Source organism: Coregonus lavaretus, assembly GCF_964263955.1.
Source record: "Coregonus lavaretus genome assembly, chromosome: 14".
Taxonomy (NCBI): domain Eukaryota; kingdom Metazoa; phylum Chordata; class Actinopteri; order Salmoniformes; family Salmonidae; genus Coregonus; species Coregonus lavaretus.
This window is the reverse complement of record NC_140001.1, coordinates 48,666,092-48,682,695: the sequence shown is the minus strand read 5'-3', so window position 1 is coordinate 48,682,695 and position 16,604 is coordinate 48,666,092. Positions and strand designations below refer to the sequence as shown.

At 41.3% G+C, this 16,604-nt stretch overlaps 1 protein-coding gene across 1 annotated transcript; it reads left to right on the top strand.

Annotated features, from left to right (window-relative positions):
- The first annotated feature begins 6,461 nt into the window (after positions 1 to 6,461).
- Positions 6,462 to 12,740, top strand: LOC311141733 (heparin cofactor 2-like). The gene is made up of 7 exons (XM_084177167.1): positions 6,462 to 6,513; positions 7,019 to 7,306; positions 7,489 to 8,132; positions 8,686 to 8,834; positions 9,032 to 9,156; positions 11,465 to 11,609; positions 11,764 to 12,740. Exons 2-7 carry the CDS (start codon positions 7,020 to 7,022, stop codon positions 11,953 to 11,955), a joined length of 1,542 nt encoding a protein of 513 aa, XP_084033293.1. The 5' UTR covers positions 6,462 to 6,513; position 7,019; the 3' UTR covers positions 11,956 to 12,740.
- The last annotated feature ends 3,864 nt before the right edge of the window (positions 12,741 to 16,604 follow it).

The window sequence follows — 16,604 nt, the reverse complement described above, 5'->3', positions numbered from 1 at the left end:
TTTGTTTATTTGAGCTGTTCTTACCATAATATAGACTTGGTCTTTTACCAAATAGGGCTATCTTCTGTATACCAGCCCTACCTTGTCACAACACAACTGATTGGCTCAAATGCATTAAGAAGGAAATAAATTCCACAAATTAAGAAGGCACACCTGTTAATTGAAATTCATTCTAGGTGACTACCTCATGAAGCTGGTTGAGAGAATGCCAAGAGTGTGCAAAGCTGTCATCAAGGCAAAGGGTGGCTACTTTGAAGAATCTCAAATATAAAATATATTCTGATTTGTTTAAGACTTGTTTGGTTACTACATGATTCCATATCTGTTATTTCATAGTTTTGATGTCTTCACTATTATTCTACAATGTAGAAAATAGTAAAAATAAAGAAAAACCCTTGAATGAGTAGGTGTGTCCAAACTTTTGACTGGTACTGTACATTATAACATTGTTGTATGGTGGTATTATACATTTTGTATTGTAGATATGTAGTGGTTTGATAATGTTATATTATGTACTGTTTTAACTTTAGTTTTATATGTAATGTAAGTGCCTTAATATGTTTGAACCCCAGGAAGGGTAGCTGCTGCTTTGGCAACAGGTAATGGGGATCCCTAATAAATACAAATACACATCTAGTGGATTTGACTCACACTGCATTTTACTCTATACAGTCCACTAGGCACGGGTCGTGTGTGTGTGTGTGTGTGTGTGTGTGTGTGTGTGTGTGTGTGTGTGTGTGTGTGTGTGTGTGTGTGTGTGTGTCAGGGTTTCTGTTAACCGGTAAAATACGATAAAATTGGCACCGGCCAATTGTCCGGGAGAAGAAACAAAATCCTATTTCTATTCATTGATTGAAATACCACTCGATGTAGCTGTTCGTTGTTGCTGGAGTGAAACATGCTTTTATAAGCCCAATCATTGCACAACTATTCTAAATGCAATCACATGTTAAAAACAATGGCCACAATAAAAAATAGCTACTATTTGTATTTCTCAACTGGAAATTGAAGCTCGCTTCCCATTCGCCATTCAAGTGCATAGGCAACTATGCAGGCTTCAGCGCGTCACACACCACTTTGCACTGAGCTGGAGGCAGTATGAACATTTTAGTACATATTATGAGGCATGTCTTTACCTTGCTTGAAAGTAGCCTAGCCAAAATCCAAATAAACGTGCAGGCAATTTTATAAAGACTTTCATATGCCATTGAAACTAGTAGCCTATTTGTTCATGTTGTATTGGCTTTCAAGTCAACTTTCTTTCATTGTCCAGTAGCCAAAGACACAATCCTAGTCATATTAGCAACCCATACTAGTAGTTGCATCTTTAGAGATGCCCTCTTTCAAAATTTCTAACAAATATTTTCATCTCTGTCTCATGAAACCGCTCGCATGTGTGGTGTGCTTTTGACAGCATTTTTTCCCTGCTAATTGCATTATGGAACAAACATTTGCTTGTAGCCTACTGCCTTGTGCACATTAATGTGCTTATAATTATATTTTATAAAAATTGTAAGATAAACATTCTGATCTGTTGCATGACCCTCATTGATTTATTTTAAGTTTTGGGGATATAACCAAGGCCTACTGGTTGTATGAATTTGGGATATATTGTCCCACAACTGTCCCAAAGTCTGTTTGGAATTCTTTCTTGCATAGAACAACAAGCTGACCAATAGAATAGGTCAACTTTTGTACTATGGGGGATCGTAGATTGACATAGGCTAGTGATTTTGCTGTTCGTTACTCGTCTTGTTTGCTGAGGAAAAGTAAATGTGGACAGTTATTCTAACATCTTCAAATTGTGCATCGGAATTTGGTAAGGACACACATCGTTGCATCCTTGAGTTGCATGCTCTGTTAAGATGAATTACCATAAACCAGGGTTTCCCAAACTCGGTCCTCGGGACCCCTTGACCATGCTTAAAGAGATATTCAATGTCTGATTTGTTATTGCTACCCATCTACCAATCAATGCACTTTTTTATGAGACTTTTGAAAAGCTCCCTGGTCTTTGTAGTTGAATCTGTGCTTGAAATTCAATACTTGACTGAGGGACCTTACAGATGTTGTACAGTATGGATGGGGGACAGGGTTAGTCATAAAAAATCATATCAACCCCTATTATTTCCATGTAATTCATTGTGATTTGTTAAGCCACATTTTACTCCTGAACTAATTTAGGCTTGCCTAAACAAATTGGCTGAATACTTATGCAACGACTATATTTGAGTTATACATTTTTTATTTATCTAATGAACATTACATTTTTCTTCCACTTTGACAGAGTATTTTGCGTAGATTGATGACAAGAAATGACAATTATAAATCCATTTTAATCCCACTTTGTAAAATTAGAATAAATCCAAGTGGTCTGAATACTTTTGCAAGGCACTGTATGTGTGCTTGAGCTGAAAGAGAAGACTGGTTCGACTGGAACAGGTTTGTCAAGTCTGTAGATGTTTTGGTCAGTCTAGTCTTAAAGTCAATCTTATAGTCTGAAGCTTCTACCAATAAGCATACTTTGCTGATTGGTCGTTCAAGGATGTTGGTTCTTTTCTGAAGATGGACACTTCGGATTATTCCTCTTTGTGCATTGGTGTCTGCCACTAACACTCTCCAGGTACAAACACTATCACCACCGATAAATCTACAATAATCGAGAATTTCAACAAGCATTTTGCTACGGCTGGCCATGCATCCACCTGGCTACCACTACCCCGGCCACCAGCTCTGCACCCTCCGCACCCTCCGGAGCTAACCAACCAGGTTCAATGTTAGCTAGCTAACATTAGGCTCTAACTAGCAAAGCAAACAGCTCTGGGAAATGCATAATAACGTCATACACGTAACGTTAGCTAGGGAGCCAGCCAGCTAACGTTAGCTAGCTTGCTAACAGTACACTTTAGCTTGAAATGAAACCACTTTGTCAAAATTAGAAACGTGTAATATCTGAAAATGTAGCTAGCTAGACTATCTTACCCGTATACATCATGCATGGATGGACGCATCACCCTGTCACGGATGCCATGGTTGCCCTTAGTTTGAAGATGTAATCTGGAGACAGGTGTTTTCTCTATCTCTTTAGCTATCATACTCTAATTCCACTGATTTCAAAACTCGATCCTCGAGAAAGTGGAGAGCAACACGTATGCTGCTCCACCACACTATACATTTTTTTTTAAAGCTGCGTTCAACAGGATTACCAACACAGACTGACAGAAGCCTTCTATATGGCAGACCAATCCGAACCCCTCTCTCGGCATGTCCAGCCCACTCATTATCTCAGCCAATCATGGCTTGTGGGAAGGTTGCTGTCTTTTTCTATGGCTTAACCAACAAGGCTCGTAATTTAACAATTTGATTCGTATTTACAGATGGCATACAAGTTTGTTATTAACGCACATGAAAGTTCACATGTTCCAGAAGGCATTTCTGCCACAAAAAAAAATACATTTTGATTTAAAAAAAAGTTTACATTCAAATGGCGCTCCTGTGAAGTAGTGACGCGTGACATAGGCCTAGTTTCCTGAAACAAGTCACAATTGTCATTGTCCTGCTCTTACAGTAGGTCTTGTATTGAACGATACAGTGCAATGAAATCTTTAGCAGTGGGGGAAAACATACCCAATTGTCATACTTGAGTAAAAGTAAAGAAACTGTACCTTAATAGAAAATGACTCAAGTAAAAGTGAAAGCCACCCAGTAAAATACTACTTTAGTAAAAGTCTAAAAGTTTTGGGTCTTAAATACACTTAAATATCAAAAGTAAATGTAATTGCTAAAATACATTTAAGTGTCAAAAGTAAGAGTGTGAATCATTTCAAAATCCTAGCATTCTTTAGTTTAGCAATTTTCTCATCCATAGCTTTTTCAGTAAGCTTCACGTTTCTCTTTGGTCTCTCTTCTTTCAGAGATTGTTTTTTCTTTCACATCAATTGTTTCAGTTTCAATAATCCACGTTTGCATACACAACAGTGTTCATCCGAGATGAAAACACTTTGCAACATTTGGACTTAACAAACGGCACCAGGTCACATTTATAAAGTGACGTCAGTTTCGGTTCACAGATGCGGGCTTTGTCCATCAATTCAATAGAGTGGGACGCGTCAATCAACACAACAAGCAGCAGAGCTGGTGCAATGGTGTGGGACGCGGCAACAACACAGCAGTAGCAGAGCACTTGCAATGCAATGAGAAGGCCACGGTACGAGCAAGCACAGTGCCACAAAGCGAGTGACACAACGACAATCTTCTTCCGTATTTCCACATACTGTACATCCACAATCATCAATCCACATCAAATCCACAGTAGGCAATTAATTTGACACAATTTGACACAATCCACCACTTCCGCAATCAACCAATTCCAGAGTCCGCATACCATCACAGCAATCCAATCCAATCCAAGCAAAGCAATTAATTTAACGTTTTCAACTTTTGTTATGGCTTCGGTTCCACAGGTTTTATTTAACCAATTCTATTATAAACACCAATATACAGGTAGGTTCCAACTCATTTCCTATTAATCCATATCTTCCAATAAACGTCTTGAGATGTATTGATTGCAATCCAGTTTGTCAAGCATTTCCAAGGTTTGGGTAATTAAGGCGTTGATTGTTTTCCAGGTTATTTGAACAGATTCCAAATGATAATGATGGTAAAAAGCTAACTCAAAAAGCTACAGAATGATCCACAAAAAATTTGTAAATGAAAGGATAAGGCGAGATATGAAATAAAATACACGGTTGAAAACTGTAACTCTTCGTGGCGTCTATAACAGCTAGTTCACCTGTTGTAAATTACTGACTGGCGCCATCTTGGCAGTTAACTTGCCCTTAAATGCGGTTCTAGATTGTGAAACATTAATTGGCCAGCAGGTGGCAGAAAACCTAAATAATATTTCATTTTCCTAAATAAAACTCGACATACATTTTGATACACAATTCTTAAACAATTTATTTTATGTCAAAAATGGCTCTTACAGTTAGTAAATAGTGTCTTGGTAAATACCATGTAAATACCACCTTAAACTCAGCTGTAAGATAAAGCAAAACCAAAGCAACAGTTGTGATTAAGAGCACATCTACCTTCTCAGCCATCATTTTGAGGAAGACATCGAAGATTTTATCACCGACAAAGATCACACACTGTATCATACCTAATGATACATTGAATCAGAAACAGAAAAAACGTATATACAACTAATATACAACATTATAACACAGATAACACAAAGATTACACCCACCTGATTCGTCCTTCTGGATGGCTTTGTCCTCAAAGTACCGGAACATCACCTCATGTACTCTAGCCTGTAAACAGACAGTTGGTACGTTGACATGGCAAAGTCTAGTTTGTTGATGAGAAGAGATCCTTCAGGGGAGGGGTCCAACAGGTTGATGATGGTGGATCGTAGGTCGCTCAGCTCGGCCTGGATGATAGACAGGTAGCTTTACTTAACAAAAGGGGACAGGTAGAGTTAGACTTAGACAGGGACAAGTTCCAATAAAGATACAGGTGTCATTATTTAGGGTAGGTGACTTGACCACCTGACTGTGCCGTACTTTGTGTGTGTGTGTGTGTGTGTGTGTGTGTGTGTGTGTGTGTGTGTGTGTGTGTGTGTGTGTGTGTGTGTATGTGACTGGCATAGTTGTACCGTAGTTCCGAGTGGAGCGGTTCACCGCTGGGGAAGATCAGGAGACTTGGTGGTGATCTCACACACTCCCTCATACCACTTCTCTGGCCACAGACCCGAGCCCTCCATGGCAAAGCCCATGACAACAGAGTACAGCCAGAAGTCCCTGAAGAGCTTCTGAAGGAGTGGCTTAGCCTCAATGATTGGCAGCAGCCGTCTGGTCAGCAGTAAATGGAGAGAAAAGGGAGTGGATAGAGAGATTTTTGTAAAACATATTTCTTAAATTTCACACTTTATTCAGACTGCTGGTAAAAAAGGGGAGACAGGCTGGGAGCATTACCGCTAGTCCACAGGCTTTGCACAGGTATATATAGATGACAGAGGGAGAGACAGAGATTGAATGTCACTGAGGAGAACTCAGTGGTCCACGTGCCATGAGAAATAATAACTTTTTTTCCAATGAAGGCCAGTGAATCTGGATTGCGATGGCATTGTAAAATCTAGAGTAACAATGTATGGCATATCATTAACATGTATAACTTTTTTTTCACAAAATAGCCAATTTTTACTGTATTAATGATTAAACATGTAAAACTGTGTAATCTCCAATAATTGATGTCAGCGTATCAATTAAAGTTATCAGATAAATGAACAAAAATCAGACAAAAAATACAAATATAGTATTACGCGATCAAGTGACTGGGGAAGAGTTAAAATTTCAGACGGACGTAGCACTTTGTACCCTTTGTTGTTTGATCTGAGCTATTTGTTCAGGGTAAGAGGACATCAAAGTTCAGTTTGGGCTTTCTGCTCTTTCTTCACAGTGTTGCAAACAGACCAAAGACATAAGTTCCCACCATCACAGAGAAAGCACAGGTAAGCCATTTTACAGTCCTTGACTGACTGCCATCAAATACGTGAATCCTAACACGATAAAGACTATCACTGTCGTGTTCGTACATAACCCCTATTTATTAACTGAAAGGTTCCTCTGAAATTAAACAGAAATGTTTGCGAGATTTGAACAACTGCTGAATAATTATTTTTAGAAAAGGGGGCAAAGTGTTAATTCAAGTCAAATAAAGAGTTTGGATGTTCTTTTGTGTGTATGTCTTCAACCAAAAGAAGGCTAAGCATGTTGCTATTGATATTGATCATGGTTCTTAATAAATGCCTTATGTCAGTGTTTCTCAAATGGTGGGTCGTGACTGATTCCTTTTGTGAAGACTTAGTCTTGACTAAAAACCCTGGTATTAAGTTATTTCGAGTCACAATAGGAAAGTTTGATCAATCTCCTCGAGCTCTGTCTTTCGTGGTGTTGACGGTGGTTTGTTCTAGATGAATAAATGCCTTCTATGTCTGTCTGTTGTGTCCATGTCAGGATGTGGGTCGTCACGGTCATCGCTGTGTCCTGTGTCCTTGTTGGTCCCTCTCTGGCCGGGGTCAAGGACCTGGGCTCTCACTTCAGCTTCTATGACCAGAGTCCAACCCCAAACACTGAGCCAGACCCACGAGGCCTCGGCCAGGGTGGAGCTCTGGACATGGAGAACATTCCTCTGGAGTTCCACAAAGAGAACACTGTGACCAATGATCTGCCCCTAGAAGGCTTTGAGGACGAAGACTACATCGACTTTGACAAAATCCTGGCTGAAGGAGGGGATGACTACAGGTGGGTGTTACACATTTTACTTATCCTGTAACGATGTCAAGGGATTTAATAGACATAAAATCCATTGATTGCAGTGGTTGGAGCATGGTGCATGCTTGTGGGTTTGATTGACTGTGTAAATCTTTTTGGATTAAAAACCTCTGCTAAATGAACATATTTTCATAATATTTATATTATTACAGTGAGGGGGATGAGATTGATGAGATTGTAACTCCCGCTTCGGACATCGACATCTTCGCTGAACCCTCAGATCCAAAGACGCGGCGCGCCCGACTCCTGAGACTATTTCATGACCGCTCACGCCTCCAACGAATCAACGTGGTCAACGCCCACTTTGGCTTCAACCTCTACCGCAGCCTTCGGAACGATGTCAACCAGACCCACAACATTCTGCTGGCGCCCGCCGGAATCTCCATCGCCATGGGCATGATGTCACTGGGAGCGGGGCCTGGAACACATGCTCAGCTCTACCGGGCGCTGGGATTCGCAGATTTTGTCAATGTCAGCAATCACTACGACAACACCACCGTGCACAAGCTGTTCCGAAAGCTCACGCACAGACTCTTCCGACGGAATTTCGGGTACATGCTGCGTTCCGTTAACGACCTGTACGTGAAAAAGGAGGTGGCGGTGGAACCGAGTTTCCGGGCAGACACCAAGGCATACTATTTTGCAGAGCCCCAATCGGTGGACTTCAGGGACAAGGCGTTTCTGGACAAGGCCAACCGGCGCATCTCAAAGCTGACCAAAGGACTGATCAGAGAACCCCTGAAAAATGTGGACCCCAATATGGTGCTGATGCTACTCAACTACCTCTACTTTAAAGGTAAGGACAACATCAGAGCAATAAGCCTCAACTATGCCATTTCTATTAACCAAGCTCCAAGTATCTGTCTGTCTCTGATTAGATTGTGTCAACATGAAGTACAATCTTTTAAAGTAATACATTATGGTCTATATTATATTTCCATTAGGGCTAGATTTTAACAACTAACTTAAAATCCTCTCTTTGTAAGACAATTGAGAAACATCTTATTGACACAAGCCAATCTATATCTCATCCACACAAACAACAAATCCCCACCACACAAAAAACAAACCCCATCAAACAAACAACAAATCCCCAACACACAAACAACAAATTTCCACCACACAAACAACAAATCACCACCACACAAACAACAAATCCCCACCACACAAACAACAAATCTCCCCACACAAACAACAAATCCGTACCACACAAACAACAAATCCCCACCACACAAACAACAAATCCCCACCAAACAAACAACAAATCCCCACCACAAAAACAACAAATCCCCACCACACAAACAACAAATCCCCACCACACAAACAACAAATCCCCACCACACAAACAGGTACGTGGGAGCAGAAATTCCAAAAGGAGATGACTCACTACCGGAACTTCCGTGTGAATGAGAAGACAAATGTTCGAGTGCCAATGATGCAGAACAAAGGGAACTACCTGGCGGCTGCAGACCACGAACTGCAGTGTGACATCCTACAGGTGGGTGGTAGACATTTAGTTCAGGGAAGTGAGATATATATATATAAAAAAAAAGAAGATTCAGTGCAGTGCAATATAGGCCTACAGTATAGGGCTGGCACAATTACTGTATAACCGTGTAACCGTGTAACCGACGGTTATGGATGAAGACCGTCGTGAAAAAGATGATCATATTATTATCGTCATGATTATTCTAGCTGCCGTATGTGGGGAACATCAGCATGCTCATCGCCCTGCCCAGGAAGATCTCAGGCATGAGGAACCTGGAGCAAGAGATCTCCCCCACAGTGGTCAACAAGTGGCTCAGCAACATGACCAACAGGTGAGCACACATGACCACACCTGGTCACAACTGACAAACAGGTGATAACATATGACCACACCTGGCCACACCTGACCAATAGGTAAGAACCTGAGTGACCGACAGCCATACATGATAAAAGAGAAGAGCACACATGACCATACAAGACAACAGGTGGCCATTCCAGACAAAACTTGACCAACATGTGAGCAGACCTGGCCCAAGGTGAACAGGAATGAACACCGGAAACAGTATGAACAAAATATGACCACTAGGTTAGAGTATAGGGCCAAAACATGACTAACAAATGATGTTATGGGATAAGAGATACAGTGCCTTCAGAAACTATTCACTCCGCTTCACTTTTTCCACATTTTGTTGTGTTACAGCATGAATTTAAAATGGATTAAATTGAGATGTTTTTTGTCACTACACCCTACACACAATACCCCATAATATCAAAAGTGGAATTTTGTTTTTAGAATCTTTTACAAATTAATTAAAAATGAAAAGCTCAAATGTCTTAAGTCAAGTATTCAACCCCTTTGTTATGGCAAGCCTAAATACGTTCATGAGTGAAAATGTGCTTAACAACTCACATAATAAGTTGCATGGACTCACTCTGTATTCAATAATAGTGTTTAACATGATTTTTGAATGACTACCTCATCTCTGTACCCCACACATAAAATTATCTCTAAGGTCCCTCAGTTGAACAGTGAATTTCAAACACAGATTCAACCACAATGACCAGAGAGGTTTTCCAATGCCTCGCAAAGAAGGGCACCTATTTGTAGATTAAAAAATAATAAAAAAAACAGACATTGAATACCCCTTTGAGCATGGTGAAGTTATTAATTACACTTTGGATCTTGTATCAATACACCCAGTCACAACAAAGATATAGGCGTTCTTCCTAACTCAGTTGCCGGAGAGGAAGGAAACAGCTCAGGGATTTATACCATGAGGCCAATGGTGACTTTAAAACAGTTACAGAGTTTAATGGCTGTGATAGGAGAAAACCGAGGATGGATCAACAACATCATAGTTACTCCACAATACTAACCTAATTGACAGAGTGAAAAGAAGGAAGCCTGTACAGAATACAAATATTCCAAAAACATGTATCCTGATTGCAATCAGGCACAAAAGTAATACTGCAGAAAATGTGGCAAAGCAATTAAGTTTTTGCCCTGAATACAAAGTATTATATTTGGGGCAAATCCACTTACTGAGTACCACTCTCCATACTTTCAAGCATAGTGGTGCCTGCATCATGGTATGTGTATGCTTGTAATCGTTAAGGTTTTGTAGGATAGAAAAGAAACGGAATGGAGCTAAGCACAGGCAAAATCCTAGAGGAAAACCTGGTTCAGTCTGCAGGACAATAACCTTAAACACAAGGCCAAATCTACAATTGAGTTGCTTACCAAGAAGACAGTGAAAGTGATATTCACTGTCTTCTTGGTAAGCAACTCAAGTGTAGATTTGTCCTTGTGTTTTAGGTTTCTAACTCCTTTTTCTCCCCAATTTCATGGTATCCAATTGGTAGTAACAGTCTTGTCCCATCGCTGCAACTCCTGTACGGACACTGGAGAGGCGAAGGTCGAGAGCCGTGCGTCCTCCGAAACACAACCCTACCGAGCCGCACTGCTTCTTGACACAATGCCCGCTTAACCCAGAAGCCAGCCGCACCAATGTGTCGGAGGAAACACCGTACACCTGGCGACCGTGTCAGCGTGCACTGTGCCCGGCCCGCCACAGGAGCCGCTAGCGCGCGATGGGACAAGAACATCCGTGCCAGCCAAACCCTGCCCTAACCTGGACGACGCTGGGCCAATTGTGCGCCGCCCCATGTGTCTCCCGGTCACGGCCGGCTGCAACAGAGCCTGGACTCGAACCAGGATCTCTAGTGGCATAGCTAGCACTGCGATGAAAACCAATTTGTCAGAGCTTGAAGAATTTTGAAAATAATAAATGTGTAAATGTTGCACAATCCAGGTGTGGAAAGATCGTTGAGACTTACCCAGAAAGACTTACAGCTGTAATCATTGCCAAAGATGTGTCTACAAAGTATTGACTCAGGGCTGTGAATACCTATGTAAATGCAATATTTCTGTATTTCATTTTCAATACATTTCTAAAAACATGTTTTCACTTTGTCATTATGGGGTATTGTGTGTAGATGGGTGAGAGAAAAAAACCATATTGAATCCATTTTGAATTCAGCCTATAACAACAAAATGTGGAATAAATCAAGGGATATGAATACTTTCTGAAACCACTGTATGGGTTAAAATAGTATATTCTGTATTGGTCTCTACCCAAGGACGCGTGAGGTGGTGTTCCCCAGGTTTAAGCTGGAGCAGAGTTATGACCTGATAGACAACCTTAAGGAGATGGGCCTCACAGACCTGTTTGAGGAGAGGGGCGACTTTACTGGGATGACTTCAGAGAAGATCGCAATTAACTGGGTAAACAAACCTCCAAGAGAGCAAACACCACAATCTTAACTTTCACTGCTCGATGCTGACAACAGCAATACGCTGTCAAAGCCAAGTCACTTTTCAGCTATCTAATAATGTTAGATGGGTCGTAACTCGATTCTCTCTCTCCTCTCCCCACCAGTTGAAGCACCAGGGGACGATCACGGTGAACGAGGAGGGGACGGAGGCTGCGGCTCTGACCCAGGTGGGCTTCATGCCCCTCTCCTCACAGATACGATTTGTCATAGACCGGCCCTTCCTCTTCCTCATCTACGAGCACCGCACAGACTGCCTCGTCTTCGTGGGCCGCGTGGTCGACCCCTCAAAGAGCTAAACGCTTGGTAACACTGTATCTTCAAGGGATAGTTCATTCTATCTTGAAAAATGTACCTACTAATATGCATCACTTTTGGGGGATTGTATTAACAGTGGACTAATGAACAAAATCCCCCCAGAAATATTAATGAACTATCTTTTTAATGTCCTTTTTCAGCTAGCATTTACCCAAAGTAGGATGCCATTTCAAGAATATTGGCCTGTTAACCAATTCTACTGATACTACAATAGGACTACTAGCTGTCATGGTGAACTGTATGAACCTGTGTCTGAGAGAGGTTAGTCAGGAGTGTTGTTATTTGCTGTCTGTTAATGTTCCATCTCTCTATACATCTACAGTGGAAGTTGTTCGACTAGAAACACTAAGCTTTGGCTATTAAAGAAATGTTTTAGGGGAAAACAATATAGTCAATTTGACTATCTTGTTTAGTTTTTTTTATGTTGGATGTTTGGATGTTCTGAAAAGTGTTTAGCTACTGTGTATGTAAAATTCTGTCTAGAAAGTTAGCTAAAATGATATGCAAAAGCATATGAGACTGTTGAAAATGCTTTTGTGTTGTATGACAAACATTTAAACAGCTTTACAAGTTACAATGCAGGTGCATTTAGTGCATCTAGTACATTTACAGCGATATAAAAAACTATCTCATTCAAAATTGTCCGATTTGGCTCAGTCGGTAGCGCTTGCAATGCCAGGATTGTGGGTTTGATTCCAGTAGCCACCCATATGTAAAATGTATAACTAAGTCGCTTTGGATAAAAGCATCTGCTAAATGACATATATATATATATATATATTAAAATACAGTCAGCTTTCCAATAAAGGGTGAAAACAAAAGCTCCAAGATAAAAACCCAGTTACATATTTTGCAAGCAGAGTAAATATTTGTCGGCAGAGTTAAACTCTAATTAGATGGAGCTCAGATCTTTTTGGGTTGGTATGTGATGGCACCAACAGATCCATCACACACACACACACACACAAGCATGCACACGCGCGCGCACAACCACACACACTAGGGTTGGGCGATGTCAACCTTTTTCCTATCGTGATTATGTACCAATGAAACATTGTGATATACGATGGTATTGGCTATATACAGTTGAAGTCGGAAGTTTACATACACCTTAGCCAAATACATTTAAACTCAGTTTTTTCACAATTCCTAACATATAATCCTAGTAAAAAGTATCTGTCTTGAGTCAATTAGGATCACCACTTTATTTTAAGAATATGAAATGTCAGAACAATAGTAGAGAGAATTATTTATTTCAGCTTTTATTTCTTTCATCACATTCCAGTGGGTCAGAAGTTTACATACACTCAATTAGTATTTGGTAGCATTGCCTTTAAATTGTTTAACTTGGGTCAAACATTTCGGGTAGCCTTCCACAAGCTTCCCACAATAAGTTGGGTGAATTTTGGCCCATTCCTCCTCACACATGCCTTTTCAGTTCTGCCCACACATTTTCAATAGGATTGAGGTCAGGACTTTGTGATGGCCACTCCAATACCTTGACTTTGTTGTCCTTAAGCCATTTTTCCACAACTTTGGAAGTATGCTTGGGTTCGTTGTCCATTTGGAAGACCCATTTGCAACCAAGCTTTAACCTCCTGACTGATGTCTTGAGATGTTGCTTCAATATATCCCCATAATTTTCCTTCCTCATGATGCCATCTATTTTGTGAAGTGCACCAGTCCCTCCTGCAGCAAAGCACCCCCACAGCATGATGCTGCCACCCCCGTGCTTCACGGTTGGGATGGTGTTCTTCAGCTTGCAAGCAACCCCCTTTTTCCTCCAAACATACTGATGGTCATTATGGCCAAACAGTTCTATTTTTGTTTCATCAGACCAGAGGACATTTCTCCAAAAAGTACGATCTTTGTCCCCATGTGCAGTTGCAAACTGTAGTCTGGCTATTTTATGGCAGTTTTGGAGCAGTGGCTTCTTCCTTGCTGAGCGGCCTTTCGGGTTATGTCGATATAGGACTAATTTTACTGTGGATATAGATACTTTTGTACCTGTTTCCTCCAGCATCTTCACAAGGTCCTTTGCTGTTGTTCTGGGATTGATTTGCACTTTTCGCACCAAAGTACGTACATCTCTAGGAGACAGAACGCGTCTCCTTCCTGAGCGGTATGACGGCTGCGTGGTCCCATGGTGTTTATACTTGTGTACTATTGTTTGTACAATACCTTCAGGCGTTTGGAACCTTCAGGTGTTTGGAAACACTGCTGGGCTTATAGACTTTCATTCTTGTTCTTTTTGAAAGCGGCAACATTAGGACAACACCTTTTTAGGCTAGAATATTTGGGAAATAGGCTAAAAAATGGGAAGACACTTTGCACAGACAGCATACAGTATTTACCACACCAATGACTGGAATAAGGACTCCAAGGTTGCCTGCACTGCTGGATGCCTGAAAGAGGGAGGAGGGGAAATCACTCTCAGACACTGTCGTTATTACTGTATTACTTCATTTATTTAAGTCAACATTTGTGTGCTAAAACTCTTCAGATGAATCATGTTGCCAAAGAGGTCTCCAATCACCTGTTATCGCCCTCAGTTTGTTTGCGTGTGTGTGTGTACCTTCAATGCAGGGTCCTTGTCCAAGTCCCTCTCGCTGACTCTCTTGCCCTCCACGCCCAGCTGGACAAACAGTTCCAACACATTGACCATCAGCTCATCAACCAGTAGCTCCCCCTGCTGGAGATTGACTGAGATATTGGCCAGAGCATTGATCACAGCCAGGGAGCAGTGTCTGCAGTATACACAAATACCGCACACACAACTTTGTCATTTCAACACTTCATGAAAGCCCATGTAGCCCTTTTGACACCCATGATGGTATGTGTACTCCTTTGAGGAAAAACCCACCTGTATCCATGGTCTCTGTAGTCCTTAGTGGTGGAGTACACCACTGAGCTGGCTTTCACACTGATCTGCTGGAACAGGTTCCACATTTCCTGGTAGATGTATTGCTAAGGAGAATATATATAATATATACTTTTATCCAAAGCGACTTACAGTCATCCATCCATTTTACGTATGGGTGGCCTCAGTGGAAATCGAAGCCATGCTCTACCAACTGAGCCACACAGGGCCATGGAGAGAGAGAGAGGAAGTGAGAGAGAGGGGGAGGTGAGTTTACTGAGAGAGAAGGGAGTGAATTCACTGAGGGGGAAATTTGTTTGCGTGTGAGTGTGTGCGTGTGTGCGTGCATGGACAACTCATATTGCCTGTGATGACCATGCAGCCCAGTTGACATATGATGACATCAAGCTAGTAGGACAGCTGGCAGAACTTCTGCTGCAGGATGGACTCTATGACTCGGGGAGTGTCCCTCAGAGCCACCACTGATTTTGTGTTCCGGGATAAGGTGGGCCTCTCTGGGAGAGAGAGAGACGACGGATTGGTCAGAGTGTATGTCAATCATTCATGGATAGTGTTATCATTAGTAAAAGGGGGAGAGGGAGACAACGGATTGGTCAGAGTGGCTGTCAATCATGTGTAGCAGTGCTATCATTAGTAAAAGGGGCAATAAGGGGTCTCGTCATCATACCCCCAATAATACTCATCATCATCATGTAAAAAATTACACGGAAATGTGTCTTACTTTTCATTCTCCTGGGAGATGTAGAGACGGTTGGACAGGCTAGCCAGGAAAGCCTCTACTGTGACACCTGAGATAGAGAGTGAGGGAGTAAGGTTGTTAATGCTATAAGTAATCAATTGGAGGGGGCCTCCCAGGTGTATGTGGGAGTCCTAACCGCAGTCCTAACTTTAACCATTATTTGGGAAGAGCCAACAGCCAGAAAGCAGCAAGATGGAGACATAAGAGAGTGGGATGAGAAAGACAAGGTCAAACTTATTATAATTAAAATGTCTACTTCTAATTGCATATGGTCGAAAGTGTTTTGGGGAAATCTAGACCTGTTCTAACACTGTCATAAATCTACGGAGGAAGGATAACTTGACTTTCACTTGCAAGTGGGAGGGATTATGGAGAACCAGACGTGGCTCTGATTGGGCAATGATGACATCAAGACAAAAAAGGACAACCTCCTAAACAATGTCCAACAATGTGAAGGCCATGAAGGATCTTGGTGCTTCCCTATACCACAAGGACAGCAGTCACACAGCCCACTGTATAAATAATGGTAGACTCATCCACATCATCTTTGATGTACTTCCTCCTTAAAAATGGCAAAAAAACATGGACTATATGTAAATACAGTTTAGTTCATATACTAGACGATTGCTAATTACTATATACTATATACTACTGCTTATTGAGATATTCAGCTGTTCAATACAGCTAATCACTATGCTTATGTTCCTATATATCTGTCTCAACAGCAGTCTGGTCATCAGATTTTGTGGCGACACATCGGAATGTTTTACAACAATGATAAAACTAATCGCTTGAGGCTTGCTCTACGCTAACAGACCGGCACATCCACCTGCCACCATTCGCCAACATGAGGGTTTGGCTGGCAACTGAAATCTTCCGCCATTCTGTTGCTGCAGGTAGGCCTTAACTTCACATACAGTGCATTCGTAAAGTATTCCACATTTTGTTACGTTACAGCCTTATTCTAAAATGGATTACATTACTTTTTTCTCTCATCAATCTACAGACAA

Bases quoted from the DNA above. Each gene is read 5' to 3' on its own strand.
- LOC311141733 (XM_084177167.1), top strand. From the start codon at position 7,020: ATGTGGGTCGTCACGGTCATCGCTGTGTCCTGTGTCCTTGTTGGTCCC. The intron at 7,307-7,488 runs GTGGGTGTTACA...ATATTATTACAG, and splicing joins GAAGGAGGGGATGACTACAG to TGAGGGGGATGAGATTGATG. The intron at 9,157-11,464 runs GTGAGCACACAT...TCTCTACCCAAG, and splicing joins CTCAGCAACATGACCAACAG to GACGCGTGAGGTGGTGTTCC.